Genomic DNA, 12,581 nt, shown 5'->3' on the forward strand with positions numbered 1-12,581 from the left:
TATCACTGTGGTTTAATTCATTTTCTTTCTGTGAAATTGTGCTCCCTAGGGTGAGCAAGGCATGGCAGGGGAGCCAGGAGAACCTGGGTATCCTGGAGACAAGGTAACTTCCACACCACTCATTCAATAACAAAAAAACTAAGAGCACTGATTCATAGGAAATTATAATTTCCACCATGTGTTTTGTAAGGGTATGGGATCAGTATGATTTTTTTTAACTCTAGAATATGCATTAATAGTTTTAGTAGTAAACAAGTTGAAAGTTTTCTTTAATGGACCATTTTCCTCTAATTTCTTCTTCCAGGGTACCATTGGCTCACCAGGACCACCAGGGATGAGAGGAAAGTCAGGCCCTTCAGTAGGTTTGAACACTCACCTTGTTTTCTGTGATAAACATGTGCATGCCACAGCTTGAGTCTTGGTGCTTAGTGGTGTTAGCAGGATCTATGGCCTGAGGTAGATGCCTACCAGCCTCACATTTTCTCTCTTCAATCAGAGAATAGGTGGCCCTCGGGTTTTCAACACAACTTTCCTAGGCTGATTCCTACCCAAGACCAAAGACAAAGCCAAGAAGACAATGAAGAAAGCCTAAGTCAAAACCAGACCTCTGAATGCCTTATTCTTTATGGAGTCACAGGAGTTATTCTAAGGATCATATATCTGATTTAATAGTCACTCCAATCCTGTGGAGTTGGCACCATCCTTTTGTTTTTATTTTATAGACTAAAGATATCGAGACAGAGAGTTAATGGGCTTGCACAAGGTCCCATAGGCAGTCAGTGAACACATGAGTACACCTAGGTGATGAGGTGTGTCACAGCCCAGACTCCCACCCATGGCACCATGCTCTCTTATGATTTAGTAATGTGAGAGTATTTAACCATGTTGCTAATATTTATAGCTATAAGAAGGTGGATATAGGTAGAAAAGTGGATGTAGGATTAAAGACCATAATTAGACGTTGAAATAACAATTTCTTGAGCACTTTATTATGCACTCTCTAATTCCATCCCCCCTTCTCTCCGGAAGCAGGGTTACATTTTAGAACATCCATCTAGTATTTTGTGAATAGTTCTCAGGAGTTACTTATTCCAAAGAATACTTTTGGGAGTTTATGTGATGACATGCCAATGGGTGACCTATTTTTACTTTGCATGAATGTAATTAACCATGTGCTCAAGGTTCCTGCCCTGAAGTTGAATCTCAAAAACTCTACAACCCATAATAGGGCAAGAGAGTCAGTCAAGAAGACAGCCAGCAGACTGAAGGAACCTAAACTCAGTATTAGGAACTTATACATATCTGGGGTGACTGCAAAAGATTAGAGTCTTTTTTCTTTCTTTTTTACAATTTGAAGGTTTAAAAATATTTGAAAGTCAAAAGAAGTGATGCAATGCAGTTATCTAAGTTAGAAATTAATAAATAAACTATTATTCGCATATACTCTACAGTTCATATTGCAAAGGACTGAAGTCAAAGATCGCTCTTACATTAGGCTAATCATTGTAAGTGTAGAATTCTCTGCTTCAATTTGTATCATAGAATTTTTATCACAGGAGACATGAGTGATGAGTCTAAGAGATAAAGACATGGGTTTGACTCCCATCTCTCACATTTGACCTCCTACAACCTTGGGTGTCTTATCATGTGTAAGATGAAAGTTGGATTACAGCATGCTTGCTTCTTGTGAATACATGTCTAGTTTAAGCAAGAGTGACCTTGCAGTCTCTTGCATTATGTCTGTCGTTAAGCTAAGAGAGGCACATTCTACTTTTGACATATTGACTTAATATTTTGTTTGTAAGGAAATCACAAGAAATGAAAATAAAGTTATTTATGATGAGGGATGAAAATGGTCTGTGTGAGTTTTACTGACTCACTGTCCATCTTTCTGTACTGTTCTAATAATTTAATGTCACTGGGGATTCCATTAACAGGGAAATGGTTGACCTTTTGTAGTTTTTCAAACCCTTAAAAAACATGTACTTTGATCTCAGGATAGTGTAAACTCATAATTGATTTTAATGAGAACTGGGAGAAGGCTCAGTAAGTAAGGTGTTGGCTGTGTGAACATGAGGACCTAAGGTCAAGTTCAACAGTGGGGCCTATGTGTTTGTGATCCCATGCCAAAGAGGACCAGAAAGGGTGACCCTGGGGCCTGTGTGCCAGCCAGCCTACCCTACTCAACAAGTCCCAGGTCCCAGTGAGGGACTCCATCCCAAAATAATAATGCAGAGAGTGCCTAGGAATGACATGAAGGTTGACGTCTGGCTTACACAAACATGCACACATGCACACAAGCACCCAGTCTTTCACACATATGTGTACATATAAGAACACACACACATATGATATATTAATGAAAGAACCTTTTCTTTGATGCCCAAACTCATTTGTATCTTACTAATACCAAGATATTTGGCCTGAAAACCAAAGGACAGGAGACTGTTTATTTGGTGAAAATTTCTATATATGATCGGTTGGCTTTTTAAGAGACAAACTGCCACACTCGGTTATGCAAGTTTGTGCCTACCTAAAAGCCTGGTCAGCATCTCCCTACATCCCAGCTCTGCTTTTCTGTCATCTTAGATTTTACTGATTGCCATTATTTCTTCCAAGTGGGCCTGAGTTATAACATGAAGGAATATTTTCCAGATGTAGGAGCAGCCTGGTGTGGAAGGTGTGAACACTCCAGAACAGGGAAGGTTTTGTTCAGCGAGATCAGAAATCAGGGAAAACTGCCCTTTCTGGAAGGGTCAGGACCTCTTCTCCCCCTAAGCTACAGCACGTGTGTGTGCATGTGTGTGCTGGCCCCCTTACCATCAGTACACTAGAAGTTTCCTCATTTATAAAGATTCACCAAACACTGCACCATTCTGTAAACTACTTAAAAATTCTTCACAGGAAGTTTTATAAAGGAAAATTGACATCCATAGAAAGCTGACAATTTATGTTTTGTAAAACAAATGATTATTATGAAATATTAACAAATTGCTCCTCAATATTATTATTATTATTATTATTATTATTATTATTATTATTATTATTATTATTATTATTATTATTATTATTATTATAGCATTTGCTGGTCAATCAAATGAAGGGCCTGAGGATATGCTAGTTTTTCTTGGGTGTTTCTTGTTACATTCTAATTGGTTTTTGCCACTAGAGGGCCCCATGAAGCCCACCTCATCACTCTTTAGGAGAGATGCTGTCCGGTGTAAATTTAAGACTCCCTCATACACTGGTTCAGACAGGTTGTAAGTTTGGTTCTGCCATTTGAAGATGAGCCTTTTCCCAAACTGTCTAGATTCTTGTTGCAGTTGTTCTGAGCGCCCTTGTGTCAGATGCCTTCACACTGCCCGTCAACATCCAAACTACAGTTGCCGGGAAATGGGTCCCCTCACGCTGTGTCCTGCAATTTGATGTCATCTTAGGACAATTTCAATCAGATTCAAAGCTCATATGGCGGCTGAGGGAAAAATCAGCAAATTCAGCAGTTTGTTTAGGAAAGCAACAGGGTCTTCACATTCCTCTCCCCTGGACCATGATGCCATGCTGTGAAAGCCTTGACCCTTTTCCTGGCTTCCGGTTCATACCTGCTCCCCTTCCATCTTCTGCTCTGTTTTACAACTTCAATATGAGCATCCAAAGTAACTTCCGGAATGCTGAAACTGAGCCCTCAATTCTGAATTCCAGAGTTGGAGTGATCTGGAAACTGCAGGCAAAGCCAAGAGAGGAGCCGGGGGTGGAGGGGCAGGGACGGGGGCGGGGGGCAGGAAGTGGACAGTCCATCGTTGTCTTGTTGACTAATGTTCAGGATCTTCCTATATGCCCAGGCTCCACAGTGGCCGCACATTGTCTCATTCAACCTTCACGATGACTGTGAGAATGTCAGCACGTCATTGTCCTTTCTGTCTTTTTGATTGAAAAGGGAGATTTAGAGACACCAAGCAGCAAAGATTTAAATCCAGGGAAGTCGTAATTACTCAGGGACATTTTCAGAAGTGTCCAGGGCTCTGATTATAAAAAGCAAGTCCTCTTCTAGAACTCTCTGCCTCTGCTTTATTAGCCTGTTTCTGGAGAAACACACATACATATGTACTTACACACACATGCACACACACACACATGTACACACATATACATGCATGTGCATACACATGCACATATAAACACATATGTACACAGTCATATACTCATGTGCACATGCACATATGCACAAATATATGCATACATGAACATTTTCACACCTAACGTCTCTTGACTGAGCCATCTGACTGGCTAATTTGTTTGTATATCTAACAGAAGTAAGTATATATTGCACCACAAACATTAACGTAAGTAATTTTCACAGTGACGGTGTGATGAGGAGTGTGTGGGGCCTGAAGCCAGGGAAGATGGCTGATGCCCTCAAGTGATGACCGTGTGGAACAGGGGAGCAGGAGTCTTACGAATTACATCTCTGGAAGGCCATTACAACCTCGACTGACATAATATATTAAATGTTCAGTTTCAAAATGTGAGTTTCCACTTTTAGTTATGTTTATTAAGTTAATGTTCATATTTTGATTTTTCTCTTCCCCCCTTAGGGTCAACCAGGTGATTCAGGACCCCAGGGACCACCTGGCCCTCCAGGACCAGAGGTAAATCATTGATTAAAAGATGATATATTTGAAATAAAACATGATGAAAATTATATTTAATTTACAAAACATGCCTTTTGTGGGAAGCTTAAGAAAGATTCTCTCTGAAGTTTGTCTTTGGAAAGCAGCTTAGACTATGTTTACTCCATCAGGGGTCCCAAGGAAACAGGAAACTGAGGACGAATTGAAGTTCATGGGGCCAGAGCACGTGTAAGCTTTGGATTCTTGTCACAGTGACAATGGGAACTGAATCTAAATTTATATCTCATATGTGCTCATCCAGAAGGTACCTATGGATAATAATGTTTTCCAGGCTCCTGCGTTGTGGCTGTGAGCCTCACAGAGGCTCAGGAGAGGCTCATCCTCTGGTGAATCACGGGGGTTAGGACTTGGAAACATTTTGTCTTCCAGAGTTTTTATTAGAGATGCAAACTCTAGACTATCCACATTTTTATTCTGATGAAATCACAGCCAATGAGTCTGTTCTGCATGACAATGGCCAATGATACATAGTTAAGAATTGTAAACAAAATGGACACATAAACTCCACTGATTTAGCAGTATAAAATGCTTACACTTGGACTTGGACTTCGTACTAGGGAATAAATGTAATTAAGCATATAGAGAATATATCAAGTTTGTTTATATGTGTTTGAAATGCTGAGTTTGGCTTCAGGCTTGATAAAGAACCTCTCTCTCTCTCTCCATCTCTTGGTCTCTGTCTCTCTCTGTCTCTGTCTCTCTGTCTCTGTCTCTGTCTCTCTCTCTCTCTCTCTCTTTCTCTCTTGATGAAACACTGGAATGTTATTGACTCATAACATGAATACCAGATGTTATGTGAGATACAGCCTCTGCGTTTCACCCTGTTTTCAGCAGTATACCCCAAGTCTAACTCAGGATACCAGATGCAGTAACAGTGCTGAGAATATAAGTTAGCTTCTGAATAAATAAAGCAAAGAACTCACAACTCCCTAGAGGCAGAGCCCCAGGCAGGTCAGACAGGACTGCAGGATGGCTGCTTGCTCTGTGGAGACCTCAGATCCTATTCCACAGCTGCTCTCCGAGGGCTGACGTTGTTGTTGTTTTAGTAAACAGCTATTCTTCTTTTTTTTTAAAACACATTCATTATAGACAGAAGAAAAATCAAGCATCCCATTGCACCTGGTTTTGTTAACACGGAAGTGGTGGGGCATAAAGTACAGGAGCATAGTGATGCTGCCCTGAGCAGGACATTGTTTTGAGGAGCAATTAAAACTTGATATGAGTAGAAGCTTGTCTCTTTATATGAACCTATCTTCTTTTATTTCGATCAAGTTTAATGGAAACATTTCTGGAACAGATAGGCCTTGCCTGGCTTCTTTCACCAAGGATGCAGAATCTAATTTAAATGTAATTATTTTTAAAAGAGTCTTACCCTTAGTCCCAACTGCAAATTATTGTAACTGAAGTTCTGAGGGGCGTCTGCCTTGTGGGGCGGGGGCTGTTCTGTCTCTTATCGCTATGATTTTAAGCGTCTTCTTTTGTATAAAGCATGGATGTGAGTATGCAAGTTATATCTTTCCCTCATAACCCATGATCCAAAGATGTTCATTTTTCATGTTTCCTTTACAATTGTATCATTTTCCATCAACAGTTGGCACATTGCCTTCATTATCTTTCACCCCACATTGCTTATAAAACGTCTTGACCTCTAACCACCTGTTTTTCTTCACCTGCTTTAAACTTTTCCCACAGGCCCAGAGATGTTTTCTGTAGTCTTTTAAGAACTAGTATGTGCTCAGTCCTGATGCGGCTGGATGTGCTGGGTTGGGTTAGTGGGGAGGCACCATTATCTGAAGTGTAGGGAGGAGGCATGGGGGAGGAGGGAGAGAGCATGGGGGAGGAGGGAGAGAGGGAAGGAAGGGACTGGGAGGGGAGGAGAGAGGCGACTGTGACTGAGGTGTAAAGTGAATAACTAAATAAATTAATTAAAAACAAAGGAAAAATAATTAGTACATGATCATTTGGGGCAATTTAATCACTGCGACATCTTCTAGCTCATAAACGTGTTGCATGTGTGACCGGACGTGAGCAGCATCTTGCAGCAGATGTTTTGGACCTTTCTCTTTCCACTCTTCCTCCCACCCGCCCCATCTTCTGCATGTTTCCTGTGGCCCAGGTGATAGGTTGTGTTGCAAATGTGTCAGTTGGTGGTGGGCACCCAACTGTCAGTTGCTCTCTGCATTTTGACCAGCTGTAGATTTCTGTGACTATCTCTTCTTCTGCTGGAAAAAAAGTTAATTTTGTTTCTGTTTTTGTTTTTGTTGTGTTGGTAGTGGGAAGGAGCTACACAAGGATGGGCATTTAGAGTGCAGTTGGGAGTTATATCCATTCTCCTAAACTTCAGACTTTTAAGGTAACTGGAGATCGAAGAATTTAAAGAACTTTTAGTAGCAGAGCAAAGCTAGAATTAGGTTTCAAGTTAATGACCAAAGGACGGAGAAATATATTTTGATGACTGAGATGCACACCCCTGAGCAATTCACAGTCTAAATGAAGGGGGGAGAAATCACAATGGAGATTAGAAAATGTTTAAAATAGGATGAGAATAGGTGACAAAAACAAAAAACAAAACAAAACAAAAAAACGTGAGTATCACAGCTAAAACAGCACATAGACAAACTTGTTTCTGCAAAGCAAGGCAGATAGGTGAGTTATGTAGAGCATCCACGTGGGATTGGATCAAAGGAAAGAGGATGAGAAACAGATGCTCAGGATTAGACTCAGGCCTTAGAGGGAGGAGACAATGGGGCAGCCTGGGGCATTCACAGAAACCTAAGTAGGTGGTGGCTGAGGGTCTTCAAGATGATGTCTGAGTTGTATTAATGCAAAACATAAAAAAATGCTTTTGTACCCCTTATCCCAAGGGTCAGAGATCTTTGGAGAAATGGAGACAGAAAGATTGTAAAAGCCAGAGGTGGTAAGGACTGCAAGGGAACAGTGTTTTAAGATGCACTGGGCAGATGCACATGTGAACTCATGGTGATTGTGACAGAATAAATGCCTGTGACCTGTGGAAGCTCCGGCCAAACAAAGTCCCAGCACAAGAGTGGAGAGACAGACATGGAAGTGCAGTAGCTGTGAGCATTTTGCGGCTGCTGGGAGAAGGGCAGTCTGATCTTTAATTATGTGACTGTACACCAGAGCAGACCCCAACCCCAGCACAAGTGGGCAACAGAAACTGGATTGATGGGAGGAGAAGAAGAGAGGGCAAGAAATAATCTCAATGATGAGGGGCAGGGTTGAGGGGGTGGTTGCGGGGGCTGGGGGGGGGGTCCTGAGGAAATGAATGTGATCAAACACATTATATTAAATTCTCAGAGAATTAATTTAAAAATAACACTTTAAAGACTTTTTGCCCAAAACACAGCCACTAAAGTGCCGCACATTTTATTGGTATGGGCTTCAGACTTGAATCCAAGCATTACTAACCAAAGCCATGAAATATGATTAGTTATATGAGGTGCCTCTCCACAGAAAGAAATATATTCATTGTCCAAAAGAAATATAGACACTCCTGATATTAACGCTGCTTCCCTATTCAGCGTAGATTGATGCCAAGACACCAAAGCACAATTCGGTTACAGAGATATCAGTGATGGCTAAAATGGTGAGATCTAGATACAGACTTTTGTTAATTATTTAGGTGATAAAAGATTTAAGTTAGTATCTGGGAAAAAGGAGTAACTAGAGTTAGTACCTTCTAAGTCAAAACAAGGAGTTAGGCTGAGCATCCTGAGCCAGCTATCTGAACTCTGTAGACCTTACTTCAGCTATGCATGGAAATATTTACAGTGCTAACCTTATGAAGTTACATTGTTATATACATTAGCACATATACAGCATGTCAGCATGTGGTTAATATGAACAAGGGACACTAGCTGCCATCACTGCAATGTCACTGTAGGCAGAAGCTATTGTCTTGACTCAGAGAAAGGGAGCAGGAAGAGGGAGAGGAAAAGGGAGAGAAGAGGAGAGGATGTGCCTGCTCTGCTTAAGATCAAAAGTTAGTGGAGCTTAGGTGAGCAGCAGCATGGGCTTTTCTGGTTTATGCTTTTCAAAATGGAAGGTCATATGCATGCAGTTTCCTGATGAGGCCAGAAGAGGGCGTTGGAACTCTTGGTGTGGGAATTAAAAAGGGTTGCAAGCGCCTCAAAATCGGTACAGGGAACCCAACTCAAGCGCTCCGGAAGAACATCCAGTGTTTTCAATTCCTGCGCCTTCTCTCCAGCCTCAGCTTGTGCTTTTAGAAGGTCACTTTGGGGTGCTGTATGTGCATCAGAGAACAAGGAGAGAGCACTGAGAGATGATTTAAGATTACTTAACCCAGCTCGGGGACAGCACTGGGGTTCTGGACTAGAGAGAGTGCTGTTTAGTCGAGTGGCAATTTCAGTTTTGACACTAAAGCCTGACACATGTAAGACTGTGACTTTCTGTTCAACCTTTACCGGACACCACCATCTCATAAAAACTTGGAAATAAATATAAATGCTTAGGGCCAGTCCCCACGGGGCTGAGTTGGGTTCACTTAGGGTATTCCATGGGTCATTAGCAGCAACAATAACCACATTTTATGTGGTGTATATACACAATGGAATTTTATTAAGCCATAAAATGAAATCATGACGTTTGTAGGAAAATGGAAATTATTATCTTAAGCAAACTATCCCAGACCCAGAGAGACAATGATCACATTTTCCCTCATATGCACACCCGAGATTTTCATTTTTATGTGTGTGGGTATATAGGGGAATAGGGCAGGGAACTGGAGACAATAAGAAGGGATAAAGGAGCCATAAGTGGAGGTTGAGGTGGAAAAAGAAGAAGAGATTAAAAAGAAGTCATAACATACACGTAACAGGAAAACAGGTTGGAGGTTGTAGAGGGAGGGCGAGACTGAGAGGAGTGTGGATGGATGAGCAAAAACTAAGAGTGTATAGTGTGTATAGTGTGTATAGAAACCAAACAATGGCGCTCAAGACTCCTAGTTCTAAAGGTAAAAACTATAACGAAAATGAACACATTTCATCCTCCGGTTCTCTATCGCTGAAGCTCCTTTGCTTTGTCGGAACAAAACTGTGGCCAAGCCAGGAAGGCTTTGGGGAAAGTCAGAGCATTCTCTGGTCACCCTCTGCCTGGAAACTGTCTGGCCTGTGGTTCAGCAACCTTGTAAAATTATTACTACCACTCACTGCAGCAGAACGTGGCACAGGGACGGTGTTCTGTGATGTTTATAATACAAAGTAACAAAAGACAGCCATTAGGAAGTAAGCTTGCTGTAGAAGCCTTCCAGTTACCAGTTAGGAGAGTGAATCGTTCTAGGGGACAGGGTGCATTTGACCTAAATGCAAACATTTTATAGTAGCAAGATCTTTTTTGTTTGTTTGTTTGCTTGCTTGCTTTTTGTTTTTTTTTGTTTTTTTTTTTTTTTCGAGATAGGGTTTCTCTGTGTAGCCTTGGCTGTCCTGGACTCGCTTTGTAGACCAGGCTGTCCTCGAACTCACAGCAATCCGCCTGCTTCTGCCTCCCAACAAACACATTTGACTGGTGTTATTTAAGATTTTATTTTATTTTATTTTTATTTTCTGTGTGTGTGCATGCAGGTGCCCTTGGATACCAGTAGACAGTGTCAGATTCTCTAGAGCTGGGGTTATAGGTGATTGTGGCTCAGCAACTTGGCCGCTGGACCCTCAATGTTAGCTTACCGAATCCAGCTCTTGCCCGCCCATCTGCCTGTGTGGATGGAGTCTAGAAATGCCTAGGGAAGCCTACCCCTGGGCACTGTCCTCCAATGCAAAGTGACTCCATCCCCTCAGCAACCATCACCTGCCACTGACCTCTCAGCTAGGGCAGAGGTGAAAGACACCTCCTTCTTCCTCGGATGTTGAAACTTTCAACCACCTCGACCTTGTGCAGAGCCACAGCTGCTGTGAGTTCATGTATGTAACAGCCATGTCAGGGCAGAGGCCATGGAGTAACAGGGAACACAGGACTGATTTGACTTAGTGCACTGGGCTGTGCTATTCTAACACCGTTGCCTACATACAGGTTCCATGTTCGCGAAGAGCACAAGCTTCGCAGCATGTTTTAATGGAGGAAAACCCCCCTTAGCTTCTAATTTTCAGTATTTTTCTGTGTATATTTGAATTATTTTTCCCATGTAAAGTTTAGCGTCCATCTTATCTAGTCTCATTAGCAATACCATCCTTGTTTTTATTGGCTAGAGTTTATACAATATAATTATGCAAGTGAGTCATCCGCTCTGAGAACAATGCCTGTCTTTCATTTGCTCAAATCTCCTTTTCTAGTTTTTTGAGAAATATTTATAATTTTTTCCATGTGGTAGTTTTGTTCAATTTTTAAAAAATGTGTTCCAATTTATACTTTCTATTTTTTTAATTATTTATTATTTCTTCTTTTTTTCAAAATAATTTTTTATTAATTTATTCTTGTTACATCTCAATGTAACATCCCTTGTATCCTCCCACTCTTCCCTCCCTCCCATTTTCCCCTTACTCCCCTCCCCTATGACTGTTCCTGAGGGGGACTTCCTCCCCCTTTATATGCTCATAGGGTATCAAGTCTCTTCTTGGTAGCCTGCTATCCTTACACTGAGAGCCACCAGGTCTCCCCCTCCGGGGGCCATGGTCAAATATGAGGCACCAGAGTACGTGTGAAAGTCATACCCCACTCTCCGCTCAACTGTGGAGAATGTCCTGTCCATTGGCTAGATCTGGGTAGGGGTTTGAAGTTTATGGCCTGTATTGTCCTTGGCTGGTGCCATAGTTTGAGCGGGACCCCTGGGCCCAAATCTGCCTATCATAATGTTCTACTTGTAGGTTTCTAGGACCCTCTGGATCCTTCTATTTTGCTATTCTCCCATGCTTCTCTCATCTCGAGTCCCAATAGGATGTCCTCCCCTCTGTCCCAGTTTCCTGGTAAGTGAAGACTTTCATGGGACATGCCCCTTGGGCTAGTATGCAGATATAAGTGAGTATATACCATTTGAGTCTTTCTGCTTCTGGGTTAACTCACTCATTATGATCATTTCTAGCTCAATCCATTTGTCCACAAATTTCGGGAATTCCTTGATTTTAATAGCTGAGTAGTATTCCATAGTGTAAATATACCTCAGTTTCTTTATCCATTCTTCTACTGAGGGACACTTAGGCTGTTTCCATCATCTGGCTATTATGAATAAGGCTGCTATGAACATGGTTGAGCAAAGTTTCTTGTTGTGTGCTGGAGCATCTTCTGGGTATATTCCAAGGAGTGGAATAGCTGGGTCTTGAGGAAGCCCTATTCCCAGTTTTTTGAGATAGCACCAGATAGATTTCCAAAGTGGCTCTACTAGTTTGCATTCCCACCAGCAATGAAGGAGTGTTCCTCTCTCCCCACATCCTCGCCAGCATGTGGTGTTGCTTGAGTTTTTGATCTTAGCCATTCTGATGGGTGTAAGATGGAATCTCAGAGTTGTTTTGATTTGCATTTCCCTGATGACTAAGGAGGTTGAGCATTTCTTTAAGTGTTTCTCAGCCATTTGATATTCCTCTGTTGAGAATTCTCTGTTTAGTTCCAAGCCCCATTTCTCAATTGGGTTATTTGGTTTGGTGGCATTTAATTTCTTGAGTTCTTTATATATTTTGGATATTAGACCTTTGTCAGATGTAGGATTGGTGAAGATCTTTTCCCAGTCTGTAGGCTGTCACTTTGTTCTCTTGACAGTGTCTTCTGCCTTACAGAAGCTTCTCAGCCTCATGAGGTCCCATTTATTAATTGTTGACATTAAGGCCTGGACTGTTGGTGTTCTGTTCAGGAAGTTTTCTCTTGTGCCAATATGTTCCAGGCTCTTCCCCACTTTTTCTTCTAAGTGACTTAGTGTCTCTGGTTTTAAGT

At 41.6% G+C, this 12,581-nt stretch overlaps 1 protein-coding gene across 1 annotated transcript in view; it reads left to right on the forward strand.

The window, feature by feature from the left end:
* Col24a1 (collagen type XXIV alpha 1 chain) overlaps positions 1–12,581 on the forward strand; it is a 266,714-nt gene that overhangs the window by 77,033 nt on the left and 177,100 nt on the right. The window contains exons 17-19 of the mRNA XM_051165699.1: positions 50–103; positions 305–358; positions 4,593–4,646. Of these exons, the coding sequence (XP_051021656.1) occupies positions 50–103; positions 305–358; positions 4,593–4,646 (162 nt within the window). The remainder of the gene's footprint in view (positions 1–49; positions 104–304; positions 359–4,592; positions 4,647–12,581) is intronic.

This window comes from Acomys russatus, chromosome 23 (genome assembly GCF_903995435.1).
Source record: "Acomys russatus chromosome 23, mAcoRus1.1, whole genome shotgun sequence".
NCBI lineage: Eukaryota > Metazoa > Chordata > Mammalia > Rodentia > Muridae > Acomys > Acomys russatus.